The sequence below is a fragment of the Solea solea genome, chromosome 18 (assembly GCF_958295425.1).
Source record: "Solea solea chromosome 18, fSolSol10.1, whole genome shotgun sequence".
Classification (NCBI taxonomy): domain Eukaryota; kingdom Metazoa; phylum Chordata; class Actinopteri; order Pleuronectiformes; family Soleidae; genus Solea; species Solea solea.
This window is the reverse complement of record NC_081151.1, coordinates 10,030,494-10,050,821: the sequence shown is the minus strand read 5'-3', so window position 1 is coordinate 10,050,821 and position 20,328 is coordinate 10,030,494. Positions and strand designations below refer to the sequence as shown.

Genomic DNA, 20,328 nt, shown 5'->3' with positions numbered 1-20,328 from the left:
GTGAGTTTTTAAGTGTCAGGTAGACAGTTGTGTACAATCTGGGTTGCATTCCAATCCCACATCAATAATATTACCCGGGCTGCATATTTCCATCTACTCCACCCTCCCCTTACAACTTCAATCTTTGCTCACAGCCTCTCCTCTCTGGTCTCCCTCACATAGACTTCCCAACATAGACTTCAACTGGGCCAGAATTCAGCTGCTGCATCATCACCAGAGCCCCCCCCCCCTCATTCCACCACCATCACCCCCATCCTACAGCAACTCCACTGGCTCCCGGTTAATCTCAGAATTCAATTCAAAATCCTCCTGCATGCTTTCAAGGCCATGCACAACCTCGCCCGCCCGTATCTCTCTGACCTCCTCCCGCTCCCTCAGATCCACCTCACTGTGCCCTCCGCCTGCCTCGGCACCGCTTTCAGCCGCTCTGACTCTCATCCCCTCTTCATATCCAGACTCAAAATAACTTACTCTCTGTAATTTCACTCCATTATCAGTTCACTGTCGTCTGTTTTATTCAAACTCTAACCCTAAAACCACAACATAGTCTTTAAATAACCCATTAAAGTTGTGTCAAAACGTCTTCACAGCTATGGTTTTGAGCCAAAATGTGTTCTCACCACTACACAAAAACAGACACACAGAGCGGCTTGAACAAGCACCTGCTTCCACAATGAGTGAGAGCTGTAGGACGACAGGTGAGCACGGAGAAGGGAACAGCGTGTTCTTGTTTTTCATCCTCAACAAGGCAGATAACAACATCTACTGAAGAAATATGATTTATTTCACGTTCGGTAGCTAGGTAACGGACAACAAGAGGAAGCTCGCTATATTTGGAAAACAAACAGGGTGAGGTGGGGAAAGGAGCAGAATTTATGAGACTAAATCCACCCTCATGCTCCCACAGCAAAGTTTACTCGTAGGCATTGTTTTCCCATCAACAGAAATCTGATGTGTTTAGGGTGGAGGCCGGGGGAAGGCGGGGCTGTGGGATTGTGTGTGTGAAGCCACAGCTCTCAAATTGCAAACAACTTGGGTTGATTGAAATAGCAAGCGTGGTCGTTACTGCTGACTGCTTGCTGTTTGTTCTGTGTCACCTTTACATAACATCCAGTGTGAACCTTAGCAGCCAGCATTCCCTAACCCTAACCATCTGTTTTTTGCTATATGAAAAAAAACCAAGTCCACTTCTCACGTGATTTGTAATGCCAGTTATAACATGTTTCTTCAATAGCACATGATATCAATTTTGTTAATTACGTTCCCATGAAGAGGAAAGTAAATGATAAAACAAGGCACATTTTTCTGCTTATTTAACTATAAAAAACAAACAAACATAGTGGTGAAATTGCAAAATGTATTTTTTTTTTGTTCAATTTTGCAAAGCACAATCTCCACTTATACAAGTTTATAAACTTTAAGTCAAATGAATCAATTCATTTGTGTCCAGAAAAGAACAAAAATGCTAAAATCCCATGTGGAGAAATGTAAAGGTTGATCGTGAACTGCCACCACTTCACTGGTAAGCTGCAGGACTATCCTTTAGCAGATTGCCTCCTGGGTAATGAGGCAGTTATGTTCCTGATGGTAATGGAAAGGCTGTCATCACAGTGGCAACAGGACACGACTGTGGGTATGACTCATATTGAGTCGACCTGTGGAGACAGCAAGCGCAGAGCCGAGCCAGCGAGTGGTCCCGGACACAAGCATGTGAACAAAAAGATCAGTGGGCTTAGCGAGACGGGAGGCGCGGGGTCTATTGGAGCGGTGTCAACATGGTTTCATCTTGGTGACAGGACAATAAAGAACAATGACAGGGTGGTGCACTGGCACATGGTGGACGGTGGCGGTGATCGAGTTGAGGAACGAACGGTGCATCTTTTTCCGAATCAGAAGTGTGGAACAGTTGACTATAAAGTGTTTTCCTGATGTAAAGGCTGGATTAACTTTGTCCAGTGGGTCTGCATCATCACTGACAATTAGCCGAGCTGTAAATCCGTCCCGCTCTGTAAGCATGCTCAACATGAACGTAATGTACACAGCGGATTGTGTTTGAAGTGTGATGATCCTGAAAAGCTCCTGCACACTGACGACTTGGATAATTGTCTTTGGGCCTCACATAGTCAGAAATAACCATATTTTAAAGACAACATTAAGCCGTAAAAATTGTACGCACAAACATCCTTTGTCTGTAGCCAAAGCGTTTAAATTCTGTGATGGAGCCACGATGTTCTATTCTGATCTAGTTTACGCTTGTACAGTACACCGAAATCCTTGACTATAATCCACAACCTAGTTCGGTTCTATGTTGAATTACACTACTTAGTGTTTTGGATCAAAATGAAAAGATTAACTAAGCCTTATTGGAATGTAAAGAAGGGCTGTCCTGTTTTCTTTTTTTTATTTTCACCTCTGTTGAATCGCTCATCCGTCTCTGTGACACGTGCCGGGCTTTAGCGCGGTCTAATCCAGACCCTCGTGCTTCAATGGGATTTGGGTGAAAACGAACAAACTAGGCCACGGAGCCTCTGGGTGAGTCAAAAATGTGCTCTAAAAATAGACCACATTAGAATAATTAAAGAAAATGTACTTCTTTAAGTGTGTGGACCATCATTTTTAATTACTGCCCTCCCTGAAGAGTCAGACTGGAGCTGGTCGACTAAGGTCAGACAAGGAAGGCAGAGGTAACAGATGGAGCTGGAAGAAAAAATACCTGCATGCTTCATCCACTGTTCCACTACATTTTTGCTTATCACATTCCATATTGTTTCCATGACTGTTCCTTAAACCGGAGCCAACTTTCCATTACGGTCATACCTGCATGCAATTACAGCAATCACTCGAGACACAAAGGTATTGTGTTTAAAACACATCAGACCATTTTAGCCGATAAAGCATGAATATGATCACTATCTGAAGCTAAATAAACACTCGAAATATGAAGATGTTTCCATCAAAACATCCAAATGAAATCTTTTTATCATGAGTTACCACGGTTACATCTTCACAGCAGTTTAACTGACAGTGACAAGGCTTGATTCAGATATTAAACATTATACCTCCTGTACTTTTATTTAATGGAGTAAGTGAATGTAAATGCTTATAAATCCTATATGTGTATTAAAATATGTATGGAAAACAGACCGAGTATTTAAAGAAGTACATTTAAACACCAAATATTGACAACTCTCAAAATCTGTGTGTTCATTTGAATTTTCTAAAACTAGACCGGGCAAATACAGCCATGAGTGTGGCATGTATACACACACAGAACTCTATCCCACAGACTAACCGGCAGTAAACATGCTGACTGCCGTGGATGAGGTAATGCATGGCCACAGGAAAAACAGAGACTTGATATCACTGGATAAACATGAGGTCGTCTGCGCGTGGTGACTCAACGCGGGCTGTAATCATGGTGTTCGGTATTACAAAACAACAAAAACAACTCGCGATTAATAGCTCCGTCGGCATTGTGAGGGCGGCAAAAGCACCGGGGAGAAATGTGAATGGGGCAAGTGTTATTATAGTGGGATCAATACCTGGGGTGGGGAGGGGGAATATTGACGAGGGCCGACGCTTGCAGCGCTGCACTGCTGTTCCTTCCAGGACAAGGCTGGCAGCGAGACTGAAATCAGTTTACAGCATTTGAGGAAACATTAATCCTATTACCGCCAATGTGGTCATTATGGTTATTATTGAGGCAGGAGCTTTTCCTCGTCAGCAGCATCACTTAGGCACAAAGACACACACACACAAACGCAAGTATGTCCACACCGTAATCCAAATAGTTGCACATTACAAAAGGTAGCGAAGAGATGGTCATGTCACCACAGACACAGTTTAGTTTGGTAGAGTCAGGTACAGTTTGGAATGGTAAAGTTCTGAGTCAGGCTTGTGTTTTCGACTGAAACCACAATCCTTTACTTGGCCGCTCCAACTATCCCGCAATATTTTAATCCGGTACCACATTGGAAGGGTACCAAAGTATGGACCAGTTGGGGCTGGTTATTTTAGTGCTATTCCTAATGGAAAACGCAGAAAACAACTGTTCCACTCCATGGAAACACAGCTATGGATTCTCTCTCTGTAATTACAACATTATGTCTCTTCGTTGTGGAGGGAATCAGTTTCACCTTAGTGGTGATGCAGTGACGATCAAGCATTACAGGAATAAAAAATAATGCATGTCTACATTCAATATTGAAACATAGTGTACGTGGACTGTAGCAGGTACATTTACTAATTTCTTACTTCAAACACACTACATATTCCAAACCTTTAATTGCAAACAAAACAACCAAATAGAATAAATTCATAGACCACGATCACACATTGATATACTATATCAAATTAGTCTAACTCCAGTACATTTAATACGTTACAGAGCCACATAATTGCATTAGTTTGCAAAAATAATGAAACGGACAAAATAAACAGATGATAAAATGATCATACTCCATTCAGTTAACTGTTTGTGGCTATGCTGATTGGCTAATCATTTCAGCATGATTGTCGATAAACACTGCAGAACATTAATAAAGATCACCTTGAGTTGGCGGGTGAGCTGTGGACACAGTGTCTGTCTAAACATAATGGATTTGACATTGCTATTTCAAGCCCCATGACTACCTTGTCTTTCCAGAGTCATTTGTGTGTGACTGGAAATCCTATTGGAAATTCTGACAGCAAAACTAAGTTCAACCAGCGATTTCAGTGACAAAGACGATCATTGTAAGTCTTTTTCATTGGCTTCCACAGTAGTTTGAGGGCCTCTACGTTCCACTGCGAGGCCCTTTCTTCGCTTCTAGTCTTATCACTTCATAGTTGTGTCATTTTGACCACATGGTAACGGGACACGCCGCCTGGGAGGCCGTCCTTTGTTCTACGTCACCCGGACGGACACAGTGCTAACCTTTACCTGACACCTGAGCCACAGCACTTCTCTAGGGTTTCAGGCCAATGTGAGCTGCCCATCTACACCTGCCTGGTGCCCATACCAGGGGAACAGGCACACCTGAGCCCACTGCTCCAGCCCAGGGGTGCTCAACCTTGCCAAGACGCAGATCTGGTTTCTGACCAGCACATAACATGACACCATCGCCGTCTACCATCCTCCTGTCTGTCCTCCTGCTGCTCCTCTGCCTCCTGCCTGCAACCCAAAAACTGCTCATAAATGCATGATGTTTTTTTTTTACATGTGAGCCAGGGATCATACTCATGTTGAAATCTAATTTTTCAACATGAGTTTGATGAGCATGGAGCCATGCCCTTTCTGTAAAGAATAAAGCAATACAGAGAGAGCCTAACTAAATGAGTGCTGATTGATAATATAGAATACAAAGACATCCATCGGGAGACTGACTTGGATTGTACTTAAGCTGATACTGAAATGATTAAATCAGTCCTTTTTCTCAAAAGAGATTATATCTAAATATTTTTACAGTTAACTAGTGTGAGTCATTTTTCAAGCTGACTTACATAAAACCTTGTTCCACCCAAAGTTATCAGGACTTTCTGCAAGTTTTGTCTTATGATAATGAAATAAATCCTTCGGAATGTTTGACAGCAATTTCAAAACTAAACAACTGTGATGGTCCAAATGAGAAATGAAGAAGATAACATGCAAATTAGTTGACAACTCCATTATTATTATTAGTGTTATTATTATGAAAAACATACATGTCAGCAGTTTTGTGCTGATTAGTCATCAAATAACTTCAACATCCTCAAAACAAACATAATTTCTAATAAGATAAAGCGTTGAGAACAGACATATGATACATGCAGCAACAGATAAACAGGCAGAGAGGAAAAGTGACTCAGGTGGACGGAAACTTGTCCAGGCATCCTGAAGCGAGGAGTGGTGTGTGTGTGTGTGTGTGTGTGTTTGCTAACAGAGGTGTACGTGGGCCTGTGAGTCCGCTGACTCACTGTTGAGTGTGTGACTGTGTCAGCGTTACTATATTCTCGTGTGTCGGAGTGGCACGCTTTAGTCGAACACAACCGTCCTTTGTGGATTGCGATGCAGCTTGTGTCGTGAAATTTATAGCAGGATCCTCAGGAATGATGTGTCACAAGCTGGTTTTTGGACATATTAAATGTCCTGTAATTAAAATAGACTTTAACCCCGTTCCCACCGGTCAAACAAACGTGTTTAATCCCAGGTTTTAATGCGTTTAATCTGCATTCACACGTGGGTTTTTATCAGCTGAGGCTCTCATCGGCATCAGAGGGAACATAAAATATGCAAAATAGTAACCACCGTAAAACATTATCACTCAGTGAGTTTACATGCATGTTAAAAGTCTGATTTTAGTCACACTAAAACAATAATTAAGTTATTTAAATGTGTTAGCCCGGCTAAAATCGAGCTAGTTACGATTAGTAGTCTGATTACTCCTGCATATACGCTTAGTCGGACTGGGCGCCCCCCCCCCCCCAATAAACATACTAATTTTAGTTTGAGAGAGGCTTTAGTGAGTGAATAAAAGTAGGGTGACAGGACAATAAGTAATTAATGCATACTGAATATAAAAGGTGCAAATAAAACCATGCGAAACCATTAAACTGGCAAGTGAATAATTAATTAGATGTAAACGCCAGCACCAAACCAAGGGTGTGAGATTAACTGTAAAGGGTTGCGTCCCATTTACTGTGCTCAGTAATACATTCACCTGTCACTGTGCTATGACCTTCACCGTGCATCCTCCTGCTGATGCTAGTAGATTTCCCAGGTTATGGCAGCGCTGGGACAAACACTCGCGTACTACAGCATCGAAAAGCCACAGCTTCTGCCGAGCCAAACCTCATGACCACAACAGCCCTTTTGTTTTCTCCAAAGTGGACACAGATCACCTCGGAACAAGACTCTACTGTAGCACCAGCTCTGCCATTATGATGACAACAATCTGCCCTGTTTGCAGCCTAATGCTGTAACCAGCAGGGACTGAGCCAAAGCGTGGGCAAACCACTTCAACCGTGTCAAAACAATGGCTCCAGAACACCACAGCCATTCACAAAGCATCTCCTCTTATAAAACAAATACAGCTTGTTTTTTTTTTTTGTTTTTTTGCTTCTTGCCACTCAAGCAAACAGCATTGCCATTACCTAATCTCTCTGTGAAGAGTCCATAAAAAGCAGCAACCCACATATTAGTTCACCCACAGACGGTGCTTTGTGGAAAAAAAAAGACACAGGAGTCAGGTTATTGTTCCTCATGTTCAGATCTGGAGATATTAATAAAAACAGAGGCCTCAGACAGGCTCAGATCCTGTTGAAAGATAATAAAAACAGACAGGCCGGGAGGAAAGCTCAATCAGAGGCCAAGGATTTTCACAGCGTAATAAACGATGCCTGATGCAGCATTAAAGTTTCCTGTGGTAAATTAAAAGACACATGCAGTATATATCATAGTCGGGACAAGACGTCAGCAGAAAAGCTGTGCAATCAACACATCGACCTTCACTTATTTTCCTTCAACTCTCAGTACCTTGGACCAATATCCTATAATTACAGCATCTTTCACTTTGGCTGATCTGAAATGAATAAAAATGGTCATGAACGTTGAGGGCAAACGCAGCAGCAGCAGCAGCAGCAGAAGACAACAGTGTGTTTCAGTGGCTGACATGTATTGTTTGTGTATCCACAAGTGCAGAATTCATTTTCAGTGACATTAAACTACATATAAACACACAATCACTCCTTACAATGCAAAACCCGGTATCCCTGTAAAAAGTGATCAGATAAGGCTGAGCAAGTGTCTGTAGGGAGTAAGAAATAGCTGAATTCAGTTTTCATCACAGCAAAGCACATTCACACTGATGAGTGCAAAGAGTAGCACCACCATCTTCGCTGTGTGCTCGTGATCAACTTTGTGTTCCTATGATCCCAATAAGCGCTCAAGCCTGAGCCTGCACAATCACATGCTTTCCTTCTTCTCTTTCGGTGACCAGTCAAAGCAGACGAACAGGTGAGGGGATATACTTTGACGTGGAATTTCCAAAGGGTTTATTGGCCGAGCGCTGCGTTGGCAGACCATCTGTGTGCCCTTTTAAGCCCTAAAACTGGCACGGTGCAGTGCCAAAGGTGGGGTCCCGACGGCTCACTTTGGAACAGATACAAGAGGGACTGTTTCCGTGCATTGAGACTGACAGGCGGCACATACAAATACCTGCAATGTGTGACACATCAGATAAATATTACTGTACGGAATGTTTGTGTTAAGAGTTTACAATTACCTACAGTACTGTGTAAAAAATCTCTTGTAATGCTCTAACACAGGGGTGTCAGACTCAGATGACCTGGGGAGCGTTTGTCTGACACCTCTAAAACCATTAATTAAGGTTCCACTCCAGGTTTCAGGGAGCCAGGGTCGTGCCATCGTCCAAGTGTCAGGGTGGGTCACACTAAATACTTGACACTACATCCACACTGAATGTGTTTTACTAAAGTAATAGAAGAAGAAGATCGTTACCTTATGTCTTCTAAACTTACCTTACAGTTTAGGTAAATACCTAAACTGTAAGGTCATTATACTATTGTTAAACACATGGTGAAATAGGACTTTTACACAGTAATGTATATGCACTCAAGTCCATTTGTAATGAATTTTAAAGAACCCAGAATATTTTTTTTATTCAACATGGCATCAATAACAAGCCTCCAGATGATAACAGCTGGATTACGTACACATGTTGTTCTTAAATGGGGATCCGAGGACACCATAGGGCTTCCATAAATAGTTTCTAGATTCATTCCTTAAAATTACCATGATATACACAGCAGTCAGTCACATGACATGCATTGTTAAGGCATGTAGACATGGTCAAGACAACATGCTGAGGTTCAGAATGTGTTGTTTTTCCAGAAACAGCTGAGAATGGTCTCAAAAAAGAGAAAATATAATAGTGGATGGCAGTTTTCTGGGTAAAAATGTCGATGCCAGTCTATTTCAAAATGATGGAAAGGCGACAGTAACTCTAATAACCTCGCATTACAACCAAGGAACAAAGAACACCATCGATGAACACACATCAAACCACACATCGGGCTACAATAGTGGGTACAAATAATACCTAATGAAGTGTATATAGGCCTATATTTCTTATTTACGAAGTAGACTGCTCTATAATTGAACAAATTGTCATAAAATTATTCTTGGCTGACACAAAATTGAAAACCTCTAATCTACACTAAAGTAGTTTAGCATTAAAATCAGAATCAGAAACTTTGTTGTCATTGTGACGAGACATTGCACATGAAAATTAAAAGTGTCGCAAACTTTGTCGCAAACAAAGCGACACACAGTGAGCGAAACTGGCAGTGACTGTTTACTTTTCGAGCGCCTTAATTAATTAACTAATTAACATATCAATATTTGCCCTGGCATATCGTATTACACGAGGAAGGGACATTGATATATCACAGAATTGATATTTTGACCCACCCCTAATACCATAAAGTAGATAATACATGAGATAATATAACACCTTTATCAACAACGTTAAAATACAGAGGTGTCAATAGACTGAACGACGTCAGCTATGGACTTTTCACAGGATGCAGATTTTATTCCCAATAAGGTCATTCACGCGCTCATCCTCACATATACTTCACACACTGGTAGAGTGACATTAGATTAAGATGGAGCGAGAGATGCAGTGACTAATTAGTAATAAAATTGTTGTTATTTGTTTCATTTTTGACTCTCCGGTCAAACTTCCTCAGCTCCACTCCGATTACATACCCTGGTTTATACAGTAGAACTGTATTCGTGATTTTCCTCCAAGTACCACCAGAGGAAGCTCACGTACCACTGATGGTACATGTACCACAGTTTGAGAACCAAGGCTACTGACTTGTATTACTTGTAAATACACATTACCAGAACAAAACCCTACATTGTGTCACATTAACTGGACATTTTTAGTGAAATCAGATTTTTTTTTTGTTAATGTTTTGGTTGTGGCTGTTGCAGTGGCGGAGCACCTGCAGTGTTACTGTTGGGATGAGGTGAGAGCAGAGGAACAGAGAAGCTCGGATCACCACTGCGACTAAAAAAAAAACCCCTCTATAGCTCACTTATTCTTCCCCAGCATGTGCCTGGCATGGACAATTCATCACACCCTCCGCGCTCAACCTGCGCGTCATCTCCAAGACCTCGCGATATGAAAACTTATATAATGACACAACAATTGGCGCATTATATGCGTGTTTCAGCATTGCGTCTGCCTCGTCTCACCCATGCAGTTAATATATACACAGCGTCAATCCCCTGTCCGTGCGCACGCGGCGCGAGAGTGATGCGCGCATTTTGATGAGGCTGCGGCTCCCATTGATAAAAATCCACGCCAGAGAGAGAGGAAGAGAGAGCGGTGCATTCAACGTCATGACGTGCATGCACTTCCACAGAGAGAGAGTCAAACTGCTGAACAACCAGGCAACAAGGGTGAACGAGATAACGATGAGGAGGAGGAGGATGAGCCGCAGGCGCAGCGTGCGTGTCAGGTGAAAACGCCGTTACCTGCATTTTGTCTGACGTAAACACTTCAGTGTCCACTTCGCAGGCGATGATGGTCACCATCTCCAGCTTCATATTTATCGATGGCATTCCCTTAAGTGGTTGCAGGGAGAAAAAAATAAATAAAAATAAAATAAGAATAAAAGTCTTTGTTTTGCTCTTGCCGCAGAGAAACGAGTCGGGCCAGTGGTTCCTCGACAAAGTTGTGGGGTTAAGTCCAGCGGACTGTTTTGCGTTTGGCTGCGGGAGGAGGGAGAGCTGCTGCCGGACTCTGCACTGCACTGACGCGCTGCTCACAGTGATGCTGCTGCACCAAGTCTCTCTCTCTCTCTCTCTCTCTCACTCCTGCCCTCCACCGGCTCCACATTGACGTCATCATCATCCCCACGTTTGTCGTGTTTTACGCCACTACACTGGCTGACGAACCATATGCAGGGGGTGGGCACTGCAGAATTCACGGTCCGGTCTACACCGCTTCTTATTGCGTTATTTTGTCCGTGTGTGTGTGTGTGTGTTTGGTGCTCACAGAGCTGCTGCATGGTGGTGAATAAATGTGTCACAAACCAAACCGAAATTAATTTAATCTGACAAACTCTGTGTGCATTAGGCAACAATAAATCATCTCAATATCAGCTCTATAAAAACATGTCTTCCAACAGAGCCCATAGACACCACAGAGAGGGGATGGAGACATAACATCATCATCATCCTATAGGACTATATTGTCATACTGAGATGATTTAAAGTGTGGAGACAGGTGGTCATATGATTATGAGTGACATATAATGGTGAGAGCACATATACTGACAAATGTAGGACATCTACATCAACGCACCCCTTTCTTTCCAACGTGCTGGGAGCTAGTTACGGTGGACTTCAAGGATGTTCAATAATAAGCTTCTGCTTCAAACTCAAAAAACAGGCTCTGCAAAGCAAGGCCCTTTTTACCTACAACACATGTACAAGTCTTTCTCTAACACTATGGAAAAAGTTTTGTTTTTTTACTTTAAAGTGATTATAGACGTAGAGATCTTCTTATCATAGTTAGGGATGCCTATTTAGCCTAATGTTGTAGTCATTAGTCATATCGTTTATATACTATTATGGTGCCGATAATATTGTGCATCCCTATATTATAGTAGTATATTCAATTTCTGCCAACAATCTCTCCTTAATGTTACACATGGTTCCTTAATGCAACATTTTTATGGTATAAAAGGACCTCTCTGTTGCCTAGTGGTGGTATAATTCAATAATTCAATTTCTGCTATGTAATGTGTTCATTTTTTCATACCTAATTTTCTAATGTTTAGTTTTAGTGCTCCTTAATTCTAGGTTACCGTAGGTTTAAAGGCGACATAGACCGGAAGCTCCAATTAACGCTGCGTTTGTGTGTGTATCTGCGTCATTACCTCGTTTATGAAACCCTAAAGTTTCAGAACAAACAGTTCAGCCACAGCTGAGAAAATAGTGTTGTATTGTTTTCCTGGGCTCTGCGAAACGGATCGGCACTTCCCTTTGCTGATGATGTCATCGGAAAACCTCACCACTCCTCTCACCACCGTAGCGCCTCCTGGTGCGGGCACTAGTCCGGGCACATCCGGTTGCGTACGTTCAACCGCAGAAGAAGAAGAACTACTCTCGTTGTAGCTGCTGAGATGCAGAGCATCCACCGTGCCAGAGGGGGAGCTGTGTATCTGAGAGCTGGCCTACCAATTAAGTCACTTCCAGGTACCTGGCCAATCACAGGACAGTGGGAAAGCTCTCGTTGGCTGGCCAATCACAACACAGTCCACGTTCTGGGGGTGTGATTTTGGTCTTTTTTTGATATTTTGATCGGCTAGTTTGCAGCGACTAGGAGGTTTTTAACCATGAAAACAAGTTCATATATGTAAGTAGACCTCCATAACTAACCTATATGTGCGAGACAAGCATTCACCTTTAAGAGTTAGGCGGCCGAGCACAAATGCAACATAGAGATCTAATGTATACGTGACTTCTCTCTGACCAAATGACTTCTCAAGTGGATGTGCCTTAAATGTCTTTAAAAATCCTGCAAGGCGTCGTCGGGCCACAAAAGAAGCAGCGGAAGAACACGCTCTAAAATACAGCACTACAGCGAATAAGTGCTACCATTCACCGAGCTGACTGTACAAAATCTTGAACATGTTTTTTTTGTACTTTATGTTATGAATTGAAACTGTGTGTCGAACATGCGAAAAACTGCACTTCTTTTTCCTGTCATGACATCATATAGCATAACCCTGTTTTTCATCTACCTACTCTGGAGTCAATGCTGCCTTCAGATGAAACAGACTGTGGCTTCATAGGCATTAGACAGAGACAAACAACACGGTTATACGGTGACGGTTGTTAACAGATGCAGCTGCCTTGTTGATTTCGTTGATAAGAGTCGGCTAAGAAAACTGTAAAATAAGCTCATTTAAGTTGTAATGGATTAAGGGTATCACGGCTCATTATTACTCACTAGCTGATAAGGACACATTAACCACTGCTACCACTGTGCAAGTTAATCATACAAAAAAAACTCATCACTCACAAACATGAAGTCATTGCATAATTTTCAACAAACCATGTCTCCCCCCCATCATCTCGTTCACCCTCTCCTTCTCTCGCTCTCTCCCCTCCATTTCATAATAGTAATTGCCAGGCCAGCCGAGACAGCTAAGTCCCCTATAAGCCATTAATATTAAGGCTTGAGGCGGTGAGGGCTATTTATGTCCACTTGTAAGGCATTGTCCACGCTTTGCAGATGGAGAGATTGAGGAAGATATGCAAGGATGACTGTGACATTCCTCCAGCTATAGACGGCATCAGTCACTTATCCAGTCTGGAACAATCTGTCACTGAATGCCAGAAATGTCACAAATCAGATGCTGAAGCACGGTGGCCTCGGCCTGAACAGCATCGTCAGCTGCTTCATCTGCTGCGATTTTTTTTATTCCTTCAAGTCACGACAGCCGTAACAGCCGGCACTACAGAAGCTGTTACTTGACAGCTTCAGATATTATTTCAAAAATCCCCCACACTGCTCATTAATCAGAAGCTCAGAGGCGATAAACTGGCGTGCCTGTGTTGACTTTTCTTCTAAACCCACTCTGTTTTCTGAGATCTAATGTAGTCTTTGCTTGCCAAAAGGTTGTGATCATTTATTTATGCGTTGTCTCCTTTGAGTTGCTCCTGTTCAAAAAGCCTTGAGCCAACAGCTGGATGATAGAAACTCACATGGTCCTGTTCAATTTGAGCAAATACTTTGCAGATGCATAAAGAATTTTGAAAAAAGGATGCAGTTTATACTGAAACCACACTTTGAGGGCACAGCAGAGACTGTCCTCTTTTGTTGTTACTCAAAAACCAAAAGCAGCACTCATCTGTGGTCGTGTTGGTAGTAAGAAGCATTATATGTCCTTCATCTGAAAACGGGCCCTGTCAAGCAATACTATCAGGCCTGACTGAGGGACAGTGTGTCACCAGTGTTTCAATTATGATGATGGCCCTAAATGATTACAGAAACAAAACCATTGAAAAACATGACAAAATGGGGGCTTTTATTCTGAAAAAAACACTTTTGATGACGTAATGGTGTTTGATTTTTTTGTCCCAGGCATTTAGTGGAATCCCTGGGTTAAACAGAGACCTTGAGTAAAGATGTATATAATAATGTACAGGTATTTCAAGGTAAATTCAAAAAGTTCATTAAAAGGTAAAAAGTTCAATTAAAAAGTTCATTAATTTGTTCAAGTCAATGAGTAATCGTTTGAAATGATTGTGTTTCAATTTTGACACAAATAATGGTGATTGACTAACACGAGGTTGCCTCCGTTGCTCCATTTGTCTTTATATGTAAAAATCACTTCCTGTATGCAGTATGGGAATATCATCAGGTGACTCGAGAGGCTCAATCGACATTGTGAAAACTAATATGACAATTGTTTGACTGTGGAATTTATGCACTATAATTTAAGCTAAAGGTTATTTAAAAAAAGAAGCTAATCATCGATTCATAAATAACAAGTACAAATGATTGGAATTGCTAAGTTAAGGATAAACGGTGTCGATGAGACACATTTTTATCTCCTGTCGCAGTCGACGGTTTGCTGTGGATGATGAAGCACTTTTCCTTCTCTCCGGCTTCATTCTGCAGCTCTCCTCTTCCTCATTCAATATTCTCTTCCCATTCACAATTCCATCTCTAAGATCACAGTCAACAGGACTTGCACAAGACTCTGTGCAGCTCAAACACTTTTTTCTTTTTCTTTTTTTTTATCCCTTTGAAATGAGATACTGAAGAAGAGCAACTGCTCATGACTATGATTATGACTGTTCAAAATGTAAGACTGGAAAACTGTGGTTTCTAACTGTGATAATGAGAGATGATTTAGAACACCTTTTCTGTTCAACTCATGTATCTTCATGTGCAACTGCCCTCACTAATAATGCCACACAGCTTTGGCAGAAACGTCGTTATTGCGGCGTTCGAGGTGCATGATGTACTGAGGAAGAGGAGGAGGAGGCAGCAGACAAGCTCCGTGTCTCAGACTCACTGACGAGCAGAATTTGTATTCTGAAGGGGAGCTCTGCAGGAGAGCGGGGCGAGGAAATCAGGGCAGTAGATCATCTCGCTGGGCTCGTTTGCGCATGCTCACCGTCGGCACACGCACGGCACAACCAAACGATTTGAATATCAACAATGAATGAAATTCAGCACGTTGGATGATATTCCTTAACAGACGAATGAAAGTAATGACTGTATTAAAGCTCAAGAGCTCCGCTGTCGATGTAGATAAGGAACACACACTCTAAGGTATGTTTTTACACCTTAGTGAGGAAACATCATAAGACATAACACATTTCTTAATCCCTTCTCCTAACCCTAAAGGCCCTGGTATGCTTCCACGCACATCACACAGACCCAACACGCACTGGTGACCCTCCAACCGGCTGACACCCCGACTCCCCAAAAGTTGTGGGGACCACACGCGACGTCCCCACAAAGATAGGCTTGTACGTTTTCTTTTGTACTCACAAAAGATACAGTATAAAACACACACTATGCCAGGCTACCTTACTTGGCCCAGGCAAACCAACACATCATGCCAGTGCCAATGCAGCTGCTGTAATCTGGGCCAAGCTATTTATAAAGCATGCAGCCAAGTACATGCACAGAGAACCGGGGAGAGACAGAGGGGTGGATGGATGGATAAAAAAAGAGTGTCTAGAGGGCAGAGGGACAGATCTGCAGAGGTGAGAAAGAGCAGCGAGGGGAACAGAGAAACATGTAGAGGGAATAGGAGTAGGGAAAAGAGGGATGAGACGCATGGGAAGAGAGATCATGTCGGGCGCATAGGACAGCGTGAATACCTGAGCATGAAGAGCTGATCATGAGCGGACACCATCAGCACAAGAAGCCCCTGTGATTTTGTTTGTTTTCAGCCCAGTCGACGAGTTCACATGAAAATGTGAGGGAGGGAGAGCAAACGCTCTCGCTGCGCTGAGAAAAATGTCATCAGCGTTTTAGTTTTACATGACTTCTAGCAATCGAGCTTAAATTAATAGACAGACGACTCCCTGAGGACTGTAACTCCATTCCCTAACAGAATTAGCCTCTATGCCACAAACTATAACTCTGATGCTTTGACTATTACTTTGCAACATGAATAGAGACTAATCTGCCAAAACTATTGCAGTATATCAGTATAGGGGACGTTCTCTGATTTAATAAAGAACACGGCATGTCAGGGCATAATTCCAGGCACTATATTAAATGGAAGTAAATGGGAAAATGATCCTAATTCTAGTTCTGTAAATGATGTTCCCATTGAGAGGACAATAGACTCGTAAAATAGTAAAGCAGAGGCACATATGAGTGATTGTCAGCATCCAATAGGTGCCTGGTTGCAGGTGACCATCTGTGAACTTCCAGTTTCAAACACTGACGTGGGGCTGGTCAAATCATGAACCTCATGAAGGCTTCACAACAGGAATTTGTCTTGCAATCAGCAAGAACGTCTCCGAGTTGTGGACATTGCTTGAAGGAAGCTGGCTTCCGATGGCCATCATAGTCTTGAGGGGTGTGAGTAAATGAAACTGGCGCACCACGAGAATATTCACCACAGCTGATGCAACGTGCAACAGAGTCCGGTGAGTTTCCAAGCATAGCCGCGCTGTCAAATATTTCAGTTTATTTAATTGAGAAAGAAAAGGAATCACTTAACGCTTCCAGTTCAATACGGGTTTCCACTACTTGGTTTGAAATACACAAAGCAATGTCTGAAATACATGAGATGAGGTCATCTCAGAAATTAGCTTTCTATTTCTACTTAGTATTACTATTTTGATAATCGATTAATCGGTTTGAAACTTTTTTCATGATTAAAACAAGATTTCCGATTGTTTAAGCTTCTTAAATGGGAGTATTTTCCTCATTTCTTTGCTCTGGATAACAAATTAATCATTAAAAATTAACCATTTTGGTTTGTGGACAAAACAAGACATTTGAGAACATCATCAACATTTTTGAAGGTTTTCTGATATTTTATAGACCAAACGATTAATCGAGAAAATAATCGACAGATTAATCGATTATGAAAATAATCATTAGTTGCAGCTCTATAACTAACTGAAATAAAAGGACTAGTGGCTGTTTGTTATTTATTTGGTGATATTTTGTCGGGGCATGATGGGAAATCTGTGCTTTAGAAAACCCATTAATGGCGTGAATGTGCAAATTCTTAAGTAAATAAATACGATTAGACACGCTGCTTTATGTACAGCTTTCACAAACAGCACCACAGACGCCGTCCACACAGCAGCAGCGTTATATTTTTGGTTCACAGCCCACATCTGGTGGGCCACCAGCAGCTGTTCAGTATTTTAACCAAGTCCAGCAGCTTAGGATGAGCTGCCATATACAGCTGTGTGAGCGGGGTTGGAGACAGAGGACGAGGAGGAGGAAGAGCAGAGCGACACGTGCAAATGGTGCCCGCTGATGCTTCACTTTGAAATCAGGTCAAATCTTTGGATGGGCGAGGTGGACTCTCTGATCCACATTCATCCCTAATGCTGCTCAAAAACCAGACATGACAAAGAAACAGCAGAGAACCCCGGGCGTTCTCTGAGCTTCAAAGACAACACAGTGAAGTGGGTGCTATTTTCAGCAGGGGGAAATCAAGGGGAAAATATGCTATACACTGGTTTGATGACAGGACCAGCACTCATTAGATCCCTGTGGCACAGCTGCCGAAGGTGGTGCAATGACGCGGCAAACTTTGTCCTATACTAAAGGAAAAGAACAAAAAAACAGACATTTCTCCACTGTTCCTCTGGTGCACAAATCCCAGGCAGGTACCATTAAGTTGAGTATATAGTGCATATGCCATGAATATACCCTCATTAATATGCAACAGAGAAAAGTGTCACTTAATGACTCCTGAGAGAAATTAACACAACAACAAGACGCAAAGTCCACAGTCCAGGCATTTCCAAGTCCAAGAAGAACATGGCTGAACAAAGGAGGGAATCAAAAATAGACTCCTTTTTATTTATGTCTTGCAATCAGCTTAACTATCCTGTGGACTCATTTCAGCGTCTTAATTTAACACATCCCTGCCTCAAAGCGATTATCCACACAAACACTGTCTATTTCATGGACTGCATCATTGCAGTTAGACGTCAATCCACATGAGTCTGTACACATACTTTCTTTAGACTGAACCAGGAAATAATCTTGATTTAAATAACATCACAGGAGCTCGACGTAGAACGAGTAACACTCTTTCCTTAAAACTTGAAATAAGAAAACAATTTCATCATGATGAGAATATAGATTTGTCAGTAGCATGACATCATAGAATTATGTAACTCCACTAGATTAGCTGCATGAGGTCATTTCATGAAAATCAGCAAGGTAATAAAATCACATTAACTCATTTAAGTGATATTTTATTGGGCTTAAATGGGATTATACCCTGGCTGCATAATGTGTAATGTCCTTCATGTCATGAGCACTGCTTGTAATAAAAATGAGAATAAGAATTTTGAGGTGCTTTACAATAAAACTAAACCACGCAGGTGAATAAAATCAAATAGTAACATGCAAATATAGCCAATAAAATGGATCGGGAATGGATTTATAAAATTGTACACATTCTGTTGAAGGAGGCATGAAACTAGCAACTGAAATGATTTATAATTAATTATAAAAAATATTTACTGATGTAAATCAAGTTAAGAGTAGGCTCATTTTCCCATAGACTTCCATTTAAATAAGGGTGTTTGTGCCTAATCTTCTCCAAACATTCATGGGCTGCAGAAGATATAAGACTGACGAGACCAAAGTTAGTACCACACAGTTACTACCGGGTAAAATGTGTAAACTAACTTTCTGGTAGAGTGCCATGTAATGTATCAATTCCCTCGGTGCCTCCAACTAAGCCTCTGCGTCCTTTTTACCGTGATCCAAACACACATACAGACATCATTTACGTGATCAGTGTGAACAGAAATGATGCACATCATGTGTATCTGCATATTGAGCGAGGAAGAGATCACAGGAAACGTGTGGGGATCCATTCTAATGCCAGGTTTGGAATAACAAACTCAGAGCTGTGCATATGTGCATCACTCGAGACCCATGTTTACACCAGGCTCAAACCAAGGCTGATGTCTGTGAACATTTCAAATGACCAATAACGAGCATAAACAATAGCAACATCCTGAAACTGGGGCAGCTGAATGACATTTGTGATTTTCCTACGGTGACATATGAAAACCTGATTATACTTGGCCGTGTTTCATGCCACGTGTTAGCAGAAAAAAACGATAATATGGAGTGGCAGGAATGACACTGAATCTCTATCAGTTGATATCAAACAACAGCAGGCAGCCGGGGATGCTGAGGTGATGTTTTATTTATTTTGTTCACAGCATGTGTCCAAAAAACAGTATTATCATGTTTGTCAGTTAGAGGCAAAAGGCAAACAGTCATGGAAATGTGTTTAGTTAGTTAGTCTACCGTTTACAATGGTATTGAGGTCTTTTTGTGATGTCACCATTTGTCCATTTGAGTGCCCGTTTAAAATGGAGTGGAAAACCATCGGTCAGGTTTTGGAGCATAAGGAGAGGAGATTTTGATAATCGGTTAATCGGTCCGAAGCTTTTTTCATGATTAAAACGAGATTTCCGATTGTTTAAGCTTCTTAAATGTGAGTCTTTTCTTCATTTCTTTGCTCTGGATTACAAATAAATCATTAAAAGTCAATCATTTTGGTTTGTGGACAAAATAAGACATTTGAGAACATCATCCTTTCCAGGTTTGACAAACACCAATCAACGTTTTTTAAGATTTCCTGATATTTTATGGTTAAACGATTAATTGATTATGAAAATAATCGTTTGTTGCAGCTCTAAATAACTTAACAAATCAATTTAGCCAAACATTTCTTGGTTTCCTACTGCTTGATTAATAAAAAGCTAAACAAACAAAGCAGGTTGGGAAGATGACCCTGCCCTGGTCAGAGTAGTAGAGTGACGATATCCAGGCTGCAGTGGGAGCAGGAGGCCAGCAGCACTTTCTCACTCTGCATTGCATCATGTCTGACCTTCAGCCTGCCAAGTCCCCCGCTCTCCCACGTTCACCCCCGCGAGATACGCACCCAAAAATAGTCTGCAGCCCAGACACATGCAAACATATCACTAACAAGGCCCATGCAGTGTAGCAGCCAAAAACAGCAGACTGCTCCTTTACCGAACAGCAGCAGGTGACGATTGTAGAGACATATGTTATA

The 20,328-nt window shown here is 41.8% G+C and overlaps 1 protein-coding gene across 2 annotated transcripts in view; it reads right to left on the bottom strand.

The window, feature by feature from the left end:
• Positions 1–20,328, bottom strand: part of rcan3 (regulator of calcineurin 3) — a 39,142-nt gene that overhangs the window by 12,185 nt on the left and 6,629 nt on the right. Inside the window, exon 1 of one of the 2 annotated variants that reach the window (XM_058615977.1) lies at positions 10,526–10,677. The exons of the other annotated variant lie outside the window; for it this stretch is intronic. Within the exon in view, the coding sequence (XP_058471960.1) occupies positions 10,526–10,612 (87 nt within the window). The 5' untranslated portion in view covers positions 10,613–10,677. Of the gene's footprint in view, positions 1–10,525; positions 10,678–20,328 lie in introns of those variants that run through there. 2 annotated transcript variants of the gene reach the window in all.